General features: G+C 23.4%; 1 protein-coding gene across 1 annotated transcript; it reads left to right on the top strand.

Annotated features, from left to right (window-relative positions):
* Positions 1-6,855: 6,855 nt before the first annotated feature.
* On the top strand, positions 6,856-17,047 carry LOC114121424 (uncharacterized). The gene is made up of 4 exons (XM_027983758.2): positions 6,856-7,017; positions 11,084-11,290; positions 13,268-13,417; positions 16,731-17,047. Exons 2-4 carry the CDS (start codon positions 11,111-11,113, stop codon positions 16,809-16,811), a joined length of 411 nt encoding a protein of 136 aa, XP_027839559.1. The 5' UTR covers positions 6,856-7,017; positions 11,084-11,110; the 3' UTR covers positions 16,812-17,047.
* The last annotated feature ends 6,696 nt before the right edge of the window (positions 17,048-23,743 follow it).

The following is a 23,743-nucleotide window of genomic DNA, read 5'->3' as shown; positions in this document are numbered from 1 at the left end:
ATAAGAAACCTGACAAGGTGCTCTGCTATTGAGTAGAATTCGAGTGATAACTCATTATATATAAAAAAATATGGTTGAAAGGGAATATGGTGTATTGTCTATTTCTAAGGATTTTTTATTAATTTATTTATTTTTTATAGTAATATGGTAGGATAAATGAACTCGCATAAACCATTACATACATAGATTATTATATAGTTATTGAGACATGCTTTTTTAAAAATATGCCTATTGCCTATATATTTTAAATTTTTTTAAATTACTAGAAGCAAAACTTGATAAGAACATTGTATTATATTTTCAAGCTATTTTACTGAGCAAAAATATTTATAGATAAAACATTAAAAAGAAAAATCAACAATTTAAAATTACTATTGAATAACTTAAAAACATTTATATTTTATGAAAATGTCAAGTATCTACGACTAAAATCATTTTTGAATTAGACAAAACTTATTAATAATTTCATCAAAAACTAGTGTAGCGTAACTAATCATATAGTTAATTTTTAAATTTTAATATTGTTTACTTATTTCGAATAAATTTTAATTCTCCTCTCTCTACCTTATAATACCAATAATATTAAATTTGATACCAGAAACAGCCCTCAAAGTTTAAGATTTACAATCTTCTATTACATCAAAAGATGACAAATACAAAATACAAAAATATGTAAAAAATACATAAATCATTGTTGAACTAATATTCATTGCTCTGCTAAGAATCTAAAATATTAAAATACTGAAATCTACAATATCTAATAATATTTATTATACTTTTGGTCAAAAAAAAAAAAATATTTTTAATTCAATATCATTTTTCAAAGCTATTAAGAATTTTAAAATACTTAACTATCAACATTTATATTTCATTATTATATATATTTATTTATTTCATTTATTAAATTTTCAGCTTTGTAATGCTCTTAAAAAGTTTTAAAATACTAACTCATTTTCTATTTATAATGGTTTTAATAACTCTTCTTCAGAAACACATTACACACACACACACACACACACAACACATAACACATAATATATAAATAAGGTTCCATTGATATTCCTGATGAAAGATATTTTTACAAAAGGCCCTATATTTTTAATAAGCTCTAACTTACTTTATTCGTGACTATTTGATTTTAATTAATGTTATGAACTTATGAGCTACAGAGTACAGTTTCTCTATTCTCTATGGTCTTAAATTCTGTTTTATTAAAATTTTCTATTAAACTATATTATATATTGTATTATTAGTTATTATATTGTTTTAAATGTTATATTAACGTATTAAAATATAATCTACACAGACATAATACAACAATTCATATTATTTAATATATTTTTTAAATAATAATTAATATTTAATCATTGTACATTTTTTTTAAACTATTAAAATCAAGTAATTCATCCTTTTTTAATACATAATAATTATTTAAGTAATTGAAATTCTTTATTTCGATGTGTTTTATTATATGATGTTGTGCTATAAATTCTTTAAATACTTCTATTATCTTTATAATATGAATATGATGAACTTTTTTTTATGAAATAAAACAAATTAGTGATGAGTGATATTTTAATATAAAATAAATATATTATTTTAATTAAATATTTAAAAAATAATAATCAATTAAAAACTTTTTTTTATATTATCCAATATACTTTTGCTAAATAGTTTTTTATAACAGAAAATAATATTGTCAATCAATAAATATAAAAACCATAAAATTATGCGATGATGAGTGATTATTTAAACAGAAAAATTCATTATATCGAGAATTTTTATTACGTTTGAAAACGTTTATCAAGTTTTAAGTTATTAGAATACAACATTTTTGAAAAAATTACATTTTATCCTATTTTTTATTACTAAATTTGTTTTAATGAATACATGCATTTGCAATGTAATTTAAAATATTTAGGAAACATTTTTTTTTTTCAGAAATATATCAGCCTAACTAAATTTAATTTATATGTTTTAATTTTGTTTTAAAGTTTAATAGTTAATTTTTACTTTGGTTATTATAATGTTATTTGCATTGTACATATATTGAAAATTGTATTATTAAAAATAATAATAATTTTATTACGAAGCAATCTTAATTCTTTACGTCAAGTCGTCATGAAATCTATTTATCACTTATATATTATTTAAATTTTCTAGTTGTTTGATATCTATTAAAAGTATTAGTAGCATGCATTGTGTCCCAACCAAAAAAATAAAATAAAACAAAATATATATAAAAATTAATTATTATAAAAATATAATAATAATTTCATTGATAACGTATTTTATACAAAATTTATTAGCATATAAAAGGAGTTTTATACTTTTATAATTTAAACGGTAAATTTTTTAGATTCAAATGAGACATACTCGAATTGGTTCAAATAACAAAATATTACTAAAATCTGAACAGAAAAACAGGTATTCTAATAACTACAATTTTATTGCTCATCGTTTTAAATACTATTTATTGAGGAAAGAAAAAATGCATGAATGGCAGCTATTAGAACAATATTTCAGGCACTAGAAAAAATCGGCCATTATTCATTTTTTTTTTATAAATTCAAAAGACAATATATTTTTTTAAACATGAACATAAATTTATTTGAAAAATTGAAGAGTGTACTTTAGTAACATATCTCATGACATTTATTCGAATAATTTATTATAATTTATATAGATTATAAAACTGAATAACAATACCCAACAATACTGTGATTGTAACTTATAATTTTCTAAAGTTAGCAGGCTATAAGTGTAGAAATGTAGAATATTGAGTAGAATATCACTCATAAACGAGGAAACGCATATTAAAAACAATTTGTCTCTACCTAGTATCTATAAATACATTTAGACGAATTATAATAAAACTAAATTTAGATAATATCTAATATACTTTTATTAGAATTTAAAGTTCATTTTGAAACAAAATAACATTCAATTATTAATATAAAAGTTTACAATGACTACATACATTTAATGGTAGTAAATACATTTATAATGTATATGTACATTTATAATGTATATGTATTTATAATGTATTTAATAGTGTAATTATTTTAAAACTCAATAATCATTTTATCATTATTGTTTTCATCGAAAAAACGAAATTGGCAAAAATAAAGAATTTGAAGGTGAATAATATAAATAAGCCCATCGGGATATCGAATAAATATTATATCAACAAGCCCTCACTTCAGTCTGTATCAAATTATATAGAGATTCTTTTTTACCTTTTTTTTATTGTATTATGGAATTATTTAATGATTCGATATTTTGTTGAACGAATGTTATGTCTTTAATGATGTAAACCCTTATTTTGGAAATTTCCTCGTTATTAAATGGATTCATTAATAAGATACAAATGAAGATACATACATTAATATACGTACAATTCTTCATTAAATAATAGTTTTTTTTTTTAAATAATTAGATTTGTTTTATACTTTTATTTAAACAAAAATAACCAAGCAAGTTGTTTTTAATTAAAAAAAAATTGTTTTTGCCCCATTATGAATCCAAAGTATAGATTAATAATAAATAATAAGTAAATAAAAAATACTACTACACCACACGCGTATTTACCCCCCAAATTGTCATATGGGTATGTCATCAATGGGCAAATGAAATAAATTATGCATTTGATATGTATATTATTATTTTCAACCATCTCTCCTTGTGTCAATATCATCCGTACACAACAAAAATATTGATTAATGTTTGTTTTCTAAAATTAATACTGTACAATACTATTTAAAATAATGAAATTATTATAGACATAAGAAGTTGAGGATATCTCTCAATATGCGACCTATCGTCGTGTTATGTACTACTTACCTACAAAATATTAGTACTATAGTATGCAGTCTTTTAATACGGTCTATAATGTTATGTGTTTTAACATAGATAAAAATATGATCGAACAGTTATTTTATATATTTTATATTTGTATACTTCCCAATATCTATTATCAAGAAGATTAATAATTAAAGGTAAGGTTCTATACATCACAGATCATTAGCGAGCCGTATCGAAGTGAGAGTTTACTATCAGCATAAAAATAATTTAGATGGTTTTGTGTCGTTTGTGATGTATAGAACTAAATAGTATAGGTAGTGGATTATGATTTATGGTAGTTAATGAACTTTTATTTAAATTCTTAAAATGTATAAATGTTTTCTTTTACATATTATATATTATTAATAAATAAAACGCATATTTTTTTTTTTTTTACATATCAAGTAGATACGTATTATTAGTAAATTAAAGTAAAATTAATTCTATTTTTTTTCGTGAAATGTATGATTTTATACTGTAATTTTTACTACTGTAGATCACGTTCATTACGGGATAGACCTCATGCTAAGAGATAGCCAAAGAATACGTTGATCGAAATTATATAAAATAGATAACTCATAATACATTTTCCAACTCTAATCTATAGAGTGTATAACTTCTGTGATATAATAAAAATATTTAAATAATCATCAAATTTACTGGATTTGAATTCCATCATATTTTTTACTATTTACTACCTATTTTTAAATATACATAATACATATATATATACTATGTATATAATATTAATATATTATATATTATGTATATACCTATATATATTTACTTTGTGAACAATTTGGATTGCGATCAACTTTAATATAATGATTTTAGGTCGGTAATTGTATTACATGGAATAATATGTAAAACTATAAAAGTTCATCAAGTACCATCATTAATTCTATATAAAAGCTATATATGTATACACTAAAGTACTAAACATTATGTACTTGATATATTCATTAATAGTTTAATCGTTACTATCTACAGCATTGATGAACATAAAATTATTTAAGAAATGTATTATATACCTACTGCATTAATATCAAAGAAAGACTACAGAAAATTATTTTAAAACTATTGTTTAATTTTTGTAAGTTTTTTTGTTATACATATATATATATAAGTACAAATAAATTAAAAGAAATCCATATTAAACTTAATGTTTTCATAGATTAAAATATTTAATTGAAGCAGTTTTATTTAGAAATAAAACTAAGAAACATAAAACAATTATTCAAAAACATTTAATCATTGAAAAAGGCATTAAAAAATAAATTATTATACATCATTATTGAATAATACAATTATATTTATTGTACCTACCCATTGTTAAATGTTAACTTATTTTGTATTTTATATTTTTCGAACACTTATACCATATTATTATATTTCATTTGAGACTAATTGAGTTTTCATTATATAAATAATATTAAACAAATACCTATTTATTTAATATTTTCATTGATTATGTGATGTAAATTTATGAAATTAATTTTACAAATTGATGACCTAATAAAATATAAATGAAATTGTTCGTTAAATAGTTCTCACTATTTATACAAATACTGAAATACAAATAATTTACAACACATACCTTCATAACAATAAATATGTTATCTTAACTACAACTATTTTCAGTTGTTATATGTGAATTCAGATAAATACGAATTCTATTAAATATTAATAATATCGATTATATATGTGGTGATAAAGTGTAATATTTTAATGGCCAAACTTTTCGTCACAAATACCAAATTATACAAATTCTGTTGATAATTTTTAATTAAAAAACTAAAAAATGACCTTAAAATAGTCAAATCTAAACAAAATAATGTAGAATTATATTTAAAAATTTCACACCATTATTAATTCTAATTTAAAACGTAAAAATAAAATGAGTTAGTAGGGCTCAGATTTTAAAGCAAATAAGCAACTAGAAAAGCACATGATTGTTTTAAAAAAGTTAAAAAGAAGTATATTTATTTTTAAAAAAGCAAAAAAAAAAAACAAGATCATAAATTAATACGAACTAGTTATAGTAAGAATAAATTTTTTTAAAAATTAATTTAAAATAAAAAAAGAATTATTTACCATTTATTTCCCTACATTTACTTTAGTGAAACTGACTCTATTGTCCGACAGAATATCTAACATTTAACATAGAAAACGAACTTTCTACATCCACTGAAGTGATAGGTACATACTTCATATAAAAGATTTCAAATTACAATATTAAATCATAAATTTTGAAATGGTCATAGTGTTATAGGCATACTAACCGTATAGGTACTGCAGGCTATAATATGTAGACCGACAATCTATACAGATAATATATTATATAATATTTAATAGGCCGATAACGAAAACAAAAATAATCCAATATAACCATTTAGTTCGTATTCTGGGTTTTTACGTTTCTTTTTAATTAATTTTTTATTACAATTATAGTAGCATTACAAACATATAAAAAATTCTTCATCTGAAAAAATTGAAAAAAGCAAAAAAATAAATAAAGCATTTACATACAAAAAATCCCGAAAAAGCAAAAATAAATTGATTTATTTGGAATTAGAATGACGTGCAATGAATTTATGTATAAAAATTTGATTTCTATCTCATATATGAAAAATAAGCATACCTATGCTTTAAAATCCAAGCCCTATAGTTAAAAGTATTAATAGTAAGTTTATTGTAAATCAAAATATTGAACTGAATATTTTTATCAATACTACTACAATTAAAAAATGTTTATGGTTATATTAATTTTTTTATTTTGAACATTATTAGTTAGGTGTTGTGGTAATGTAGTATAACGCTTTTTAAACGCATTAGAATTTGAATATCAACAATAAAATAACAATTATAATTATTATTATTTTTTTTTTTTTATAATTAAGTTATAGAAAATAATATAGTTGGTTGTTCGTTTTACGAATAAACTATTATGGGGCTATGATGAGGCAAATATAAGGAGGGCGTTTAAATAGTTGACGTAAGTAGGTGGCGCCGCAACTTGGATCCTGAAGAATCACTTGTTTATAGTCTCGTGTGTTGGTGAGTTTTGCGGCTTTCGAATCATTGCACTACGAACGAATATTTATCCAGCAACCGATCATACATTTTCTAGTTGCACACCAATGCAGTTGTATAAAATCATTATTATTCAACAAGGTTAGTACACATCAAAATATAACGTTTTTAATAATTAATATTCTTAAACATTATTAATATTCTGTGATTTAGCTATACAATATATGTGTACACTGTACATGCATTAATATCAACAAACATGCTTGTTTGAATTATTAATAATATTATTAAAAAAAAAAAAAAAATTTAATAAACTCTTTTCAACTATTTTATGTAACTTTAATTATTAATGATTACTGTGTAAACGTTTTTGATTTAAAGGAATATGTTCATATTATTTGATAACATAGATAATATACGAGTTATAATTATATGATAAAATTAATTAAAAATCATTATTTAAAAAATACTAAACTTAATGTTAACTCTGTATTTACTTAATATTTATTATTAAAAATTATTATATCATTATAATTCATTATAATTCCATTATAGGTATACGAATTATATTCAATCAAATTTTTTAATACAAATCATTAATATAAGGCATAATATTTTTTGTTAATTCAATGATAGTATTGATACCTATTAATATGTTGATAATATAATTTCAAAAATACGTATAAATTCAGTTATTGAAAAAATATTTGACATTTATTAAATTTCAAATAGGTACGCGTATAAACAAAAATAACACGATTTCGAGTATGTTTTTTCGAGTGGTGAAGTGGAACTATTTACAAACAATAATGTATTTTAATAGTAGATACAAGTAAAAACATCAAGAAAACTCTTATTGTACTTACAAAAATGTATAAGTTTTAACTATATTTTCATTTTTGTTAATGTAAAATTATATATTTTAATATTTCAATTTATTTAGTTTTAAACACATATTGGTAGTATTCCTATATTCATTAGTCTCATTTACCAATTGATTTTGTTTTTGTATTACGAATATAATATTTTAAATGTACAATGAAGAATCGTTTAAAGAATTTAAAACAAAAAATAAATACAGCAACGACTTATATCAAAATAGAAATGGCCGAATTAACATTAACCACATTTCTCATTACTTAAATTAATAACAAATAAGAGCGTCAGTTTTTGTAACTTTAGTAATAAAACTCCATCATTATTCTAAATGAAATTTAAAAAATATTTAGAATTATTATCATTAATATACTTAATTCATATCCTTTTAAGTTTTAATTTTAATTTTTAAAGGTTACAACAACGAATATTTGAAATTGTTGATGATAATTTAAATATTTCCTTGTAATGAACAAATAATTTATAAAATTACATTTTTCATTTTCTGACTTAAATACCTATAAAATATCAATTAATTTGAACATTTTAAATGAATTTTTATTTGCAAATTATAATATCATTACTTATATCTAATATATAAGTATAACCTATATAGTTATGTAGGTTATATAAAATGTATATATGTTGTATAGTCATTTGGTTATATGTACAATAATTATCTATAACTAATTAATAACTTATTATTGTATGTGTGATGTATACAATATGTATATCAATGAAGAATTAAAATATAGGTAATACAAATATTCCATTGTAATTCATAGTAATCTATATAGTATATATGCATAATAATTTTTATATGTTTATAGTTTATACTGGTAATTTTATGTTCAAATAAGATGGAAAAATCTTTTTGTTTTTGACTATGTTTTGATTATACTTAGGTTCCTATGTATACACTTTTGAAATTTAACTTCAAAAAATCATATATAAAATAATAAATAAAAATAAAATATAATAATGTATAAACATAATTATATACTTCACTAGTTCACTAATAATATTCAATATTAGTTTAGCATAGCATAGTTACTTTTATATTTATTGTTTATTGATTATTATTACAATATTACGTACGTTAATAGTATGATGATAACACTCAGATGTAGATATGTTTTTATTTTGTTATTAATTATTATTCTTATTTTTACGAAAACAGATTTTTGTTGATCATAAATGGATAAGCTCTGAGAAAAAAATACTTTTCATTTTATCATTCTTATATTAGGAGTACAAGTTTAAAACTAAGTTTAACTGAGTACCATCATCTTGACTCTTGAGTAGTATAATTAGGCTCGTGTATATTCAATTCATACAAAAATATAATATAAATATAGAAAATAGCCCTGAGTGAAGTTTACAAAGTAAACACACTCAATATTAATACATATTATTGAAACATCTACAATGTAATTTATTATTCTTTGTATACATTATACATACGACTTGTATTTATGGTAGGTTTGGTTGATGAACAATTATTATGGGGTGTTAATATTGCATACCGTCTGTACTAAATATATTTTATACTATTATAATTCAAGACAATCCGCCAACTATGAATTACATAATATTATACATAGTTAATAATCTAACCTAACTTTTTAATAGAATAATATAAGTTATGTTACGCCTTTAAGCCCCGTCGATTCGTGCAACTATGATATGATCATAATGGAGATTATCAAGAGTCATATACTCATATACATATCAAATAATTTCAATACAAAACTGATAGTACTTATTGGCATAACGAAAACAACATTCCATACATTGAATAATATCCCGAAAACCACAATATTTATGTATAAACATTAACATTTTAGTACAATGTTGTGTAGGAGTTGTATCTCAGAACAGACTACTGCTAAAATAAAATAAACAAATAAATGAAATATCAACTAGGTAAAAGGGGTGTTAATAACGGAATTTTATTTAACTGTAAAAATATAATCGTTTTAGACGCTAAGAAAATAAGAGAGGCTATCGGATTAAATTATTTTAGAAGTTTTATAAATAGTCAGCTCTTATTACTTTTCTCATAAAAAAATCTCTTTCAAAAAGCTTTTCTTAAAGATGTTTATGGTTCACATAATAATTTATAAACGTAGATTATATTATATAACTGCGCATCCCTAACACATCTCAAATCTCTAAATGTAATTTACAAATAAGTACCGAATTTGATGTACTTATCACCTATAAAATATCTCAACATGTACATATATTTAATATTTTCAATAGTTGGAAGATTGATATAGTTACATCGTACATACAATAACGTATTGCATACCTAATAGGTATTGCCTATACCTACTCATTTATTTCTTATTAATATTGGTGATAATAATAATTTAAAAGGAACAAATAAGTAGGTACTTTTCTTTAAAACTTAATAAATAATAATCATATACATACAAACAAATGCATTTTTATCAGAGATATAATATTTTAAATACTCATCATTTAGAAATTTCAGTTTCTTAAAAACATAATTTTTGTTTAAATTATAATATCTAATTCGAAAGAGACAAATGTCATGCATATACTTATTTCAATCGATTTTCGAAATAACCAATACAAAATAATTAATAAACACTAAGTAGTAACTCGTTAGCATAAAATAAAAAGTTTTCAAAAATATAATAAATTTAATCACTGAAATATGTGTTTGGTCGATTATCGTGTGCATTGTTTAACATTCATTGGCATTGGAGTATTCTACGTATAATTGTTTCTAATTAGTTTTTTCAAATTTATTATTTAATTAATTTCTAGATATTATTACATTTCTAAAATAATGTTATTAAGCATACCTAGAATATGAAATTATAATTAATTATTGTTGTGTATTAAATATTTTAATATTAACAGTTGTTAAGTGTGTATGTTGTGTGATAACTGGTGATACCTTCCTCAAAAATAATGTCTAGTGTACCTTTGATGACATATTTACACTAAGGTTTAATATGACTTGTGTATAAGCTGCACGACTGTCCGAGTTACATAAACAATCACCAAACATTTAGTGAATAAATAGTGAGCTGAATGATGACTTATAACATTATTTATTAGCTTATTAAGTTTTAGCGTCAAAATATAATCAAACTGTTTGTGCAACCTGGCACTGACGTTTTTATTTAAAATTTTTAACTTCTCACGTTTCGTTACAAACCATACAAAAATATACGCCGTATATAACATGTGATTACATATGATTAGAAATTGTTACATTAGGATATTATATAATATCAAATAATATTGTACATACTATTTCTATTTTCTATACATTGTCGACATTGACTTTCAGGTGGATTTTAATAAAATAATCATCAGTATGGTTCTTTGGAATAAAATAGTTTTATTTCTGATATCGTTGTGTATGGTTGCGTTGTGCGAATCGACATTTCAAAAACCATTGGACCCCTTCACATTACTCAGATACGACAAACGGACGCCTGAAGATCAGCCGCCGAACAACGAAAAGAACGTATCGGTCGAATTCGACGAATATCCGGTCGGTAAATCACCATAATATTATTGCAAATATACAATAGTTGAAAAATATTCAACTACTTCACCATAGGATTATGTGTGATTGTTAATGATTATAATATTATAGTCGTAAAAATTGTTTACCGCCTAGACAATAATATTTGATTTGTTTGATGTACAAAGACAATTATTCCCAATACGGACAATACGAAGTACTGCAGTAACGCAGTATATTAATAACGCAATCAAATCTAACCTATCTATCGGCTATAATAAGTATTATATAATAATATACCTACTTGCATTACCTATCATTGCTGTAAAATGCGACACCTAACAATATATTTATTGTACACAAACATGTGACGTTGTAGGTACATTTATTTATGTCCGCGATTTCAATTTTCAAACGAAATAAACTCGAGTCGTTAAAACGTTTCACATTCACACATTAATATATACGTATATACACCAACGGTCCTAGTCATTTTAAAATTTTAATGAAATGTCGCCCTACGGTTTTTATTGCCCTGCTCTCGTCTCGATGATATTGGAACTGCAAGATCGTTGTCTATATTATACACTCTATTTGTATCTAAAACTATAGACGCCGTCGTATGGCTGGCGTGTGAAAACAAATAATGTATAACAAATAATAATTGTTATTTTTATTATTATGGATATAAGACTTTATTGACGTACATACGCGTTGCACCGAGTTTTCGATTTTCATATCCGAAAAACCGCGGAGATGAGGCATATAGAGAGCAAATATAACGAACGACGACGACATGACGCGCCTTTTGATTTTTTCGATTTGATTTATTCGCAGGATCATATTATACGAAACTCATTTCCGTTTTTCCGGAGTTCAATGTTGTAAATCTACTGTCAATATTAGATAATATATACCCATGTAGGTAGTTTCTGCGTGTAAACACTGCATTTATGTGAAAGTCAAGACACCAACCACTTATAGTAATCGCTGATTTTACATGAATTATTCAAATTGAACTGGTCGAGTATATACCAAAAGCTCTATATCTAACCTTATTGAAAATAGTATAATTTGGCATTCTTTATTCACAAATGTGATTTAAATAAATTGCTTATAGATAATTCGGATTTGGTATACATTTATTGTTAATAAATTAATCATATTAATTAAATAAGGTGTAAATATTCTTCATGGATCACAGTTTTCAATTTGTTATGCTATACACACCAAATGTTTAGTCTCCCACCCGCAGAAAACAATTTTTATTCGAATTCCTCAAGAATAATATTATTTTTCGTGTTTTTTGGTATCATTAAAATCCCTTGTATTTTTTTTTTATTATTAAAATAGAAACTTAAAAACTGAACAATCGTATATTCATTAATCAAACAAATTTCGTAAAAAAAAAAAAAAAAAATAGACACTTGTAATGCGTGCTGAATTTTTTCTTCTACTCAAGATATGTATCGTAATACACAATGTGCTCTTAGGCCTTGCAAAATATTAGTAATCAATAAGTAAAAATTTAATGTACTTATAATACACTTTTTCTTAAAAACATTAAACCTTAAAATACCTTTATTTATATCAAAAATATAGAATTATACCTATTGTATAATATATATTAAATATATACGATTGAATTCTCATTCAAATGTCTGAAAAATAATAACTTAACATTTCCGCATGCAAATATGGAGATACTAATCAGAATTAAAATAAATTAACTGTTAAAATCATGTATAAGTATCTATACGATAAAACATCAACATATATTGAGGTACTCTGCGCTTGACACCGACTCTATTCATTAATAGTAATTTATATGAAACAAAAAAATTCTAACGTCGGGATTTTATTATAATATAATATTGTACTTACCTACCAATAAGTGAAATAGTTTTGACATTTGTTCGTGTGTTTTTAAATAAATAGATTTCTGTATAATTTTCATAATTATCGATTTATTATTAAACAATATTGTACGGGTGTTATGTATAGGTGGTTGTGCCAAAAAGGACTGCACTATTGCTAGATAGACTAATGGTGGCGTTACAAAAAGCTGTAGATGGAAATAATTCTGGAAATATGAAAGGATATTATCCAGAAAGATCGATTCCAATTAGCGGAGCTCCTAGACCAAGCCCAGGAGTGAGTAACTTTACTAATATATCATTCATAATATTATATCATTTAAATTTTAATTATTTCGGATATTTTTTTAAGATTGCAGTAATTTGTCTACTCGAAAATAATTAGAATCATCGACTGTTTGAACACATATATTCTATAATTTAGTCTCACACTTAAACATAGCCTTTAAACTTATATACAGCCTTTAATATTTCAGTATACATCAATAATCGTCGTTTTTAAGATTTATTAATATTAATACTATTATTTTCTATAAATAATCATAACTTAAAAATTAATAAAATTAATAAAATATTTTAAAATCTTATAAAATTATTACTGATCGACAAAATATAAATATGTCCGTTTTGTAAGTCTTTTTACCTACTATCAATTTTTATAATTAATTATAATTTATAATTAAGTAATATTTAATAAACACATATATACATGTAAATACCAATCTACCTACAAGTTAGTAACTAGTAAGTTAGGTATAATCAAATAAAATTCAATAAAACTATGTTTATTTGTAAAGTATAAATTATAAATATTAAATATGATCTACATTATATTAACATAGATATTAATTAATTTTACTTTAAAAAGAAAAAAATGAATTTCTTATCCATAGTAAAATATTTAATTGTAGTGTTATAAATTTAATTTGGTTTCAATTTCATCAGAAATCTGATACTTACAATAAATTATGTACTTTAAAAATGTATTTTAATTTTCATAACAAAATATTTATTAATTTTTTTTAATATCATTATCGCATTTTAATCATATTTTTGTTTATTAATTAAATATAAGATATAAACACAGTTGTAAAATCTATTAACAATTTTTTTTCTAACACGGCGTTTAAAATAGGCATAAAATATGCATATCAAATTTTCTAATAATTCTAAGAAATTGACTCACAATAACAATAATTAAAAAAAAATTAAGGTTTTAATGGCAATTATGTATAACATTAACAATTTAAATTTATTACAAATTGTATATATTAATTAGGATAGCTTTTATCGTATGACAAAAATGTAATAAAGGTAAAACGAAACGAAACACCTTCGTTGGTAATATGAAGCAATTTACTACAGTAATTTAAAAAACCAAATGAAAAAAATAAATAGTTAATCTCAATAAAGATAAAAATTAACTTACGTAGCGTATTTATATATCATATTAATTTAACATTAAAACTAAAATAAATCAAGTATATAAGTTTGAATGAAAATTATGTTCCTGGGTAAGAAAAACTAATTTAGAAATACGACGCATGTAGATAGAATTCATATATGTATATTAAACACTGTTTTCAGTTCATAATCTTAAATACATAACTATTTTTTATATTTCGTTTTTACTAAAACTACATATACCTAAAACTGTTGTATTGCATTTTTTTTTTATTTCTATGAAAAAACTACTGAAATCTAAAAAAAAATATCGTGTTTATTTTTTCACACGTTTCAAATAATGGTAATTTATTCGAAAACAGTTTTCAACAATTGCAAAATAAACTTCTTTATGAATTCAAATCTTTTTTTAAAAATTATTTTATAAAAACAAAACTCAATAGATAAGGCGGTTATATTATATTTTTTGTGAAAAAAAAAAAATAACCAGCACTTTGAAGGGTAAGAACATACCCAACATACCTACCAATAAAACTGTTATTTGGATATTTAGTGTATGCTTCTTGAAAATAAATTCTTAAAATATTTGAACAAAAAACCTTTGGTTTTTATTATTACTCAATGCATAAAATAAAAATAATATTTCATGTTATGAATTTATAAAATTTATTAGTATATATGTACCTATACGATTATATATTATATTGATTTAAGGTTTTAAATTGTTGGTTATTTCTGTTACAATTTATATCTTATTGACACCCATTAAATTGGATATAGTATTGAAGTAACTAAAAAATGAAATATTGAGTATCGTGGAATGTATTTAAAATGTATTATTCGAAAGACTGGACCCTATAATTAACAATCAACCAAAATTGCATTATTATTTAAACTTAAAACTTTTATTATTATTATTATTTGATCGCATTCAATCAAGATAAAAAGTAATCAGTAACAATTACTTTTAAAATAATAAAACAAAATAATATTGGTAAAATGAATAATTTTTTTCAATTAAGCAATTTATTTGATACATTTAGTTATGTTATGTGATCTAATATTAGACAGTTGTCAACAATGTGTAATGCAATAAAATGAATAGCACCTGAATTTACAATTAAATAATTTCATATTGTATAAACAGTAGCTATTATTATGATTTATGTATAATATTCACGGAAGAAAATAAATACTATTAATGAAATTGTATAAGTAAAAAACTAATAATAGTAATTACTACTTAATAACTATTTCTTATGACGGTCTTATACGTTTTTGCAGTAAAAAAATGCTGTACGGATACAATTTATTGCAATAGTGTACTAAAAATTACAGTAAAAAATGTTTATCTAAAATGTAAAAATAAACTTTTATACAGGTAAAAACTAAAAAGTAAAATTATTGTAGCCACTTTTACATTATTTTTATGCGCCCTCAAAAACGAAATAAAACTACGTCTCTCATCATTGTATAGTCAATGTCATATGAATACCTGGACACTTGGTAATATCAGGTAATGAATAAGCCCTATTACCAATATTGAAACTTCTTTAATCAAACAAATGTCTTATGATGACTCAAAAAAATATATCAATATAATCATTTAAAATAAATGGCTAAGCATTTGGAATAAACAAAAATACAAAATTAAACAAGAGAAACAAATCGATGGTTAAACGCAATGCTACAGCATAAAGAAGATACCGTCCTCAACTGATTGCGTACATCCGTTACACCAGAATTACACACAGTTTCCTGATGGTCAGATAGGAACTTCAGTACCTAACCTATCGGTAAATACATTATAACAGACTGCTTAAAATACAATCAAGATCGGATTGATCATGTGATATCCCACTACATTGACACCACACTTGGACCTAATCACGAAAGAAACTTTGACTTATTCGATTTTTTCAAACAAACCAATTCCTACAACTTTGTTTAAAATGCTGTTCTAATCAAAATATGTAAAAAAAAATGTTATGTGTTGATCTGTATGATTATATTGCCCATGTTTATTTCGATCAATAATAATGATAATAATAAAATTTAATTTATTATTTATAGTGAATAGTTGTATTAACCATCAACTTAATTTAAATTTTTAAATTGTTTTATTTCCTAGTATTACCTACCTAATAATAAATCTTATATATAAAAAAAATTATGTTTATTTTCAGATGGAACTACAGAGACGAAATCAACAAAAAGGACGACTATACTGGAGATGTTATTTCAACGCTGTGTCCTGTTTTAAATAGAAGAAATAAAATCTGTTAACTACCTACCTATATATATACATATTATTTTTTTTTTATCATAATGTCAGTTGAGAATATTATATCGCCCTCATCTTCATACGCTTGTTTTTTCATCAATTATAATAGGTACTGTCAATACCGTATTGATGTACTGAGTAGTGAGTATATTTAGTTAAGTACTAAAATTAAATATACTCATTGATCACAATAAATTGATAATGATAAAATCAGTAAAACGGTTGTATTATTTAAAAAGTGCAATTAAAATGCATTCTAACTTGTACGATTAAGATTATACATGATGATAATATGATATAACAATTATAATAAGTATTATTAAATACTATATTATACAATTATTTTATACCTTATATATATATTTATATATATATATTATATAGACAAAGAGAGGAATATAATGAATATAATATTATATTAAAATATTAAATGCATGTACGTGTATCGAAATGTTGTTTTAACATTATTTTCACCTATGATGTTATAACTATTAACACTTTTTAGAATAAAAGTTAAAGAATTTTAATAAAATATTAATGAAGTATAAATAAATATATAGTACGTCAATGAAAAAGCATATAATAATAATCTACATCTTCATTAGTAGTCAAGTACAGCGTCAAATTTAAACTTTTGGGGGCCCGGGGCAAACATTACTTGAAGACCCACGCTTCATAATATAATCAGTAGGGATGTAGGCTACATTATATTCAATTAGTCTGAAAGCATGTGTACCAAATAAATTTCATTTAGATACATTTTTTAATGTCAGCCATAAAAAAAATAGTACGACTAAATTGATTTATTTAAATTATTATAAAAAAATTGAGTGAAATAGTGATCTATTATTTTTCGTATTTTACCCAATTTATAATAATATATCATAAAAGTATATATTTAACAACAAAACAATAATGTGTATAGTCGCATAAACTTTAGTCATTACTCATTATATACCTAATTACCTAAAATTTGTATTGGTACTAATAGTTTTAATATTGATAATGGAAAACAAAAGAAATCTTGTAGTAACTAAATAGAAAAAACTTAAAGCAAAACTATAACCGTACACTTATAGACAAGTGGTAGTTGTGTTAGTAGTTAGTTTCTGCCTTCTGATGTAAATTTATTTTATATTTTATCTAATTTGATATTGTTTTAGCTGAAGGCGGCTAATATACAAGTAGGTATAGTAGATAATATAGTAGCTAGTATACTTAAATAATAATTATTATTATTTTTATATACGAGTATAAAGCACAGGAAAAAAATATCTCATAATTGGAAAAGATTTCGGACTTATAGTTTATACCAACGCTGGTTATTTATCCTCAGATCTACCGAATCTCATTTGTAAAAGTTCGAACTACAAAAATCATTTGGGGTTTGATCAAACTATTTTGTGTAGGTATCCTGTGTTACTGGTATTCGTACTTTTACTATAACAAATATGTCTAATACATCGTACCTATTTATAATTTAATAATTATTTATAAAAGCACCTAATGATAAATAAAATCATGATAACATTTATTTGTAATATTTTGTATAGTTTCAAACACCAATAATAATAATTAATTATAATAAAATTTAAAAAAATAATTTAATAAAAAATGATAATAATTATTCGGACAACCTCACTGTTTCAAGATGAAAATACAAGCAAAAGTATATTTTTTAAAAAACAATAAGCATGCTTAATACAATTAGAGAATACTTAAACTCAGAGTAATTTATTAATTTGTTTTTTCACACTTTCTAAAAATTAAATAAAACTAATGAACTTGTATTATGACATGCCGTTCTTTAGGTATATTTAACATTTTAACTATAAGGTTTTATGTATAGAATTATTCGTCAAACATATTTATTCTCATTTTACCCTTAAAACTAAATAATTTACTCAAATTCATATTTTTGTGATTTTTATGTATTTTTACTTAAGAATTATACTTTGGAACACCTACTTATGGATTTTTTTAAACTTATTATCTCTAAAGTAATAAAAATTGGCAAATCCTTTTTGAAGTGAGAATTGCCCTTTTTCCCTGTAAATTGTTAAATGCATAATTTTTTAATGCATTTATAATACTAAGGAAAATATAGCATTTAAAAATAACTTTACAAAAATATATAACAGATGTAGATAAAAATAGCACCTATTACTTAATCTAATACTCACTATAAGTACAATTTTTACTGATTAATAGATTAATAATATAAATAGGCATTTTAAAATATGATTCTAAGTATTTACTTAAAAATACCAATTATCAGAATTTGAATAAATTGTTTGAGCATGCTTAGTGGACCTCACCTTGTATAGTAATAAAATAATTTACGTTTTTATGGTGTAAAGTGTATAATAACAAATTAATTCAACTTTGCTAACAACTATTACACACAAAAAAAAAAATTAATACTATCATAATTGTATTTAAATAATAATAATTACCCGACTCATAATATTATCTTTCGGCAATCATTCATCATCTCAATATTTGTATTAAACAAATGATCCATGATCGGTTTTAACTAGTATCCATATACTTGATATACTTCCTACATTAAATTTACAGCTTATAATTATATACATATATAAAGTAGGTATACGTATTTATGTCAAAATAATAATTAGACTATTAGTTGAACAATGGAAACGAAAAAATGTTCAAAATAACTTCAATAGAGAAAGACAGGTGTAAGACAAACTTCGACCTGCCCGTCTTTTTTTTTGAATCCGGTAATCCCATATTCAGCAAAGAAATAAAATTAAAAAATCACTATAAATCAAATAGATAATATGTATAACTCGACTCGTCTAAACCCTCCAATTACTCTAAACAGTCTACACGTTATAAACTAGATAATAACTAACAATGTATCCTGTGAACAATCCGTTCTAACGACTAGCATCGACCACATATCAACCGTAAATATGAAAATGTATATGTACGTTGTATGAATCTTATAGACTTGGAAACTACCTACTGAAACAATTTTGCATATAAAGTATATTCCTCGAGACTCGGGTAATGTTTATAGTTTCGTTTCTTTAACCCCTTATCATAGGGTGGTGAGTGGAGGTCACACGTGAATTCCGTTTTGGCTCAGAAATATGTACTTATTTTATTTTCTAAATTGGCAATTGCCGCATTGGTTACAAAAATAAAAGAGACTTTCGTATAATACACATATCATATATGTATACAATGTATACATATAATGTTCATAATATATTTGTAGTTTATATATATATATATAGGTACTTAAGAACTACTCCACCAATTTTTAAAAATTTCAAATGCTTCTAAAAATGATATCAGAAAATTTAAAAGTATAATTTGAACCACGTTCGAAAATATACCAAATGCTGTATTCAATATATTTCAATCCACCCCAAATTTTGGTCAATTTTTTTTTTTTTTAACATTTATTTGAATATATACAATCTGTAATAGTAGTTACATTAAGCATATAAGCTGAAAAGTACAGTTGGCGGTGAAAATCGTAAGGGGAGTAGCTACCCAGTAGTAACACCAGACGTTGGTCAAAATTAAATATAATTCAATTATAGGTATAGGTTTGACTGTTTTATCTAAGCTAAACATTTTTATAAAAATTTTGCTTGTACCTACAGTATGAAATTACATAGAACATAAAAAATATACCTTATATTATATTTTCAAAAATAAAATATGAAAATCGAATAACTCTCTATTGCTGTCACATCATACACACAATTTAAAAATGTCGACTGTGTCGAGTGTACCTCGCCATAATCATTGAGTACATAAGTGTAATAGATGTGTTCAATTTAATTCATTTATTTATCGTGCAATGTGTAAATCTATAAAATTGTGCTATAAATAATTGATCATATACCATTGTGCATCCAAATTCTGTTCAAGTTATAAACCAATAAACCATGTTATTTCATTTAACCAAGAAGGCTTTGTTATTTTTTCTTAAATTATAAAATAATGTTGTATAATATGTATCATATGATTTTAATTTGTAAATTTGTGATTATCGAGTTTAATAATTATTTCTAAAAGCCATAAAAAAATCGATCAAAATCGTAAAAAAATTTTGTCAACAAGACACTAGCAAATTCCGACGATATAGTTGTGCAAATTCTTACTAAACACATGCAGCTAAATTTTAGCATTGCAACTTTTAAATTTAATTTAAATTTTTTGAGTATGATAATAATGGAAAGACATCTCTCCCTCCAGCAACGCCCAACAATTTTTGCCATTAGTTATACAAAATTTGAAAAGCAAATTTCATCAATAGTCATGCTGATTGCTTAACAAAATAAAATGTAATTTTTAAATGGAGGTATTCGTGAGACGTACGTCAATGAACTCTGAAAAATGCAATTTTTACAGTATACATGTATAGGTACTTCCATACTTCAACGCTCGCACTATGAAAGCGTTCAACTATGTATTATAAGCTTATAAAAAACATAAATACCACCCGATTGTCTTTTCATGTTATAGTTCAATATAAGCTTACAATAAATCCCTTCAGTTACTAAGAAAAATCCTTTACCACAAAAATGATTGCTACGCACCAAATTCGGGTAGGTATTATATAATACAGTTCTGAACTAGCTCCTCACTATAGAACTTTTTATATATTTTATATTTTGGTCAGAGCGATATGTATTGTTTTACAACGATAAGGTTTGTTACGATTGTAGTCATTTTCTCTATAGTAGAAAAAATACTACTATCATCAACTTTTTGGAAGATTTTTGGTAGCAAACTGGTTTCTACTATGAGGGTTAAAAATAGACATTTTTTCAGTAGGTACTTTTTAAAATAATTTGTAAAAGTTCAATTAAATTGCAAATATTTTTTTAAAATTTTAATATTATTATTAACATAACTGTTTGGTAAGCCGAATTGTATTGAAATTACTAAAAAAAAATAAGTACCTAAACCTACCTAACCCGCCTTCGCTTAAAATCAATTTTCATCGTGCAATACTATGATTTATCAACATCACAATTGACACTGATCTATCAATAACGATTTACTGCACAGTAGAACTATAGAATGAAATTTAATTTTTTTTTATTTCATAATGGCTTGGTTAACTAAAAAATTATTCTAGTATAGGTAGATTATAAAATATGTACTTTTTTGTATGCAATGATTTAGGGGTAGGTATTGTTGAATTCAGATTCAACACATCTATTAGGTATAGCGACCTACTCAGTGGTTCATTTTCGCTAATAGAAAAAAAATTGAGGGGACGCTCAAAGCATTATATCCATGAAAATAATTTCTATTAAAAATTAAGAACCTATATATTCCGTATTCTAAATCAAATTTATGCTTCGAAAAAGTGATAAAGATACATACAGTAATTACAGTTAATAAAAAACCTTAGTTTATCACTACTTTTACTTAATGTGGTAAATAAGACAATTTCGTGGGAGGTAATATAGATATTTATAATAATTTAATATTTATACATTGTATTTATTATTTTATAGTACCTAATATTTTTAGTTTTCTTTACCAGTTAACACGGTATGTAAAAAAAAAGTACACTCATATCACTCTCGTCTCTCGTAAGTATTATACGCCACTAATATTATACTTATTAAAAATTCTACACTATAGGTAGTATAGGTATAAATAAAATGCAACAGATAGGTGGCACCTATACTTATAAGTTATAATAATCAAAAATTAAACTTAAAGCTTTACGCCTTGTCGTTATTCGTAAGCACACCTTACAGTATCGCACTACCATGACATAAACTTTCAGGGATATCTTTTTTTGAAGAAAACAAGATTACTACACATTATTATTATATGCAAAGAGTAGCTAATAATAGTTACGTTTTGTTATTTATTAATAAAATGGACCATGGATAAAAACTATTTATTGTTAAAAAATAATTAAGTTTTTAATTATTATGAGTATACATTTTTTCTTTTTTTTTAAGATACCTATATACAATTCGTGCTCTAGGGCATAATAAAAATATTTGATAATTGAATAAGACAGGGAAATTACATGTTACAAAAACCCATCCAGTGTATTTAATTAATATTTTATAGATTGGTCATGTTCCCACAAAAATATACGTTGAAACTTCCATTAAAGTCTATGTATTATTAATCTTGGTAAAGTTTTAAACAAGATATCGGGTTTTTGAGAAATCGATTTCCTTTTTTTTATTTTACTCATTACGATAATATTAGGACGACAAGTAACAATTACACAAACATATCCGGCAGGATAAAATAAAAACATTTTGTCTTTGAAATTTGAAAATCTCTGTCATTCAGATTCAAAATAAATTAATCTTTACCAGGTACCAGCTGAAAAAATTAAAGTAATAGTTAGATAGTCTAAAAATACGCGAATATGAAATGCGCTTGTTTTTTTATTAAAGTTAACTAATTACCTAATATACTTTAACACATTTAACAGTTAAATTGAATATTAGACGAAAATATTACAAAGCTATACTTAACATTTAGTATAGTTCATTTGTGAAGAGCGTGTATTCAAAAAAAAAAAAAAATTTAAAAATAACAATTTATTTTTCAATTTTTTAATAAACGTAAGGAGAGTTGAGGAGTGTGAAAGAGGTAGGGGTGAGTTGACAACCTTTAGGTTTCAATGAAACTAATACATTAATACATTATTAATAAAATAATAGACGGAAAATATTGAGATTAATAAAAGTAGGTATAAATTAAATACTAAGAATAACTATTAATAATTTTAAACCTTAATGCCTAATATTTTATTTTATTAATTTATAAATAGGTATTCTAAAAAAAAATTTGTTACCTGGATTAAGTTGACTTGTGTATATTATACCATAAATAAATCTAAAAAAAAAATATAACAAATGACTCATAATAAATAAATCAAAT

The sequence above is a fragment of the Aphis gossypii genome, chromosome 3 (assembly GCF_020184175.1).
Source record: "Aphis gossypii isolate Hap1 chromosome 3, ASM2018417v2, whole genome shotgun sequence".
Lineage (NCBI taxonomy): Eukaryota > Metazoa > Arthropoda > Insecta > Hemiptera > Aphididae > Aphis > Aphis gossypii.
The sequence above is the reverse complement of the archived record's forward strand: the minus strand, read 5'-3'. Positions and strand labels throughout refer to the sequence as shown.

Bases quoted from the DNA above. Each gene is read 5' to 3' on its own strand.
- LOC114121424 (XM_027983758.2), top strand. From the start codon at position 11,111: ATGGTTCTTTGGAATAAAATAGTTTTATTTCTGATATCGTTGTGTATG. The intron at 11,291-13,267 runs GTCGGTAAATCA...TGTTATGTATAG, and splicing joins TCGAATTCGACGAATATCCG to GTGGTTGTGCCAAAAAGGAC. The intron at 13,418-16,730 runs GTGAGTAACTTT...GTTTATTTTCAG, and splicing joins CTCCTAGACCAAGCCCAGGA to ATGGAACTACAGAGACGAAA.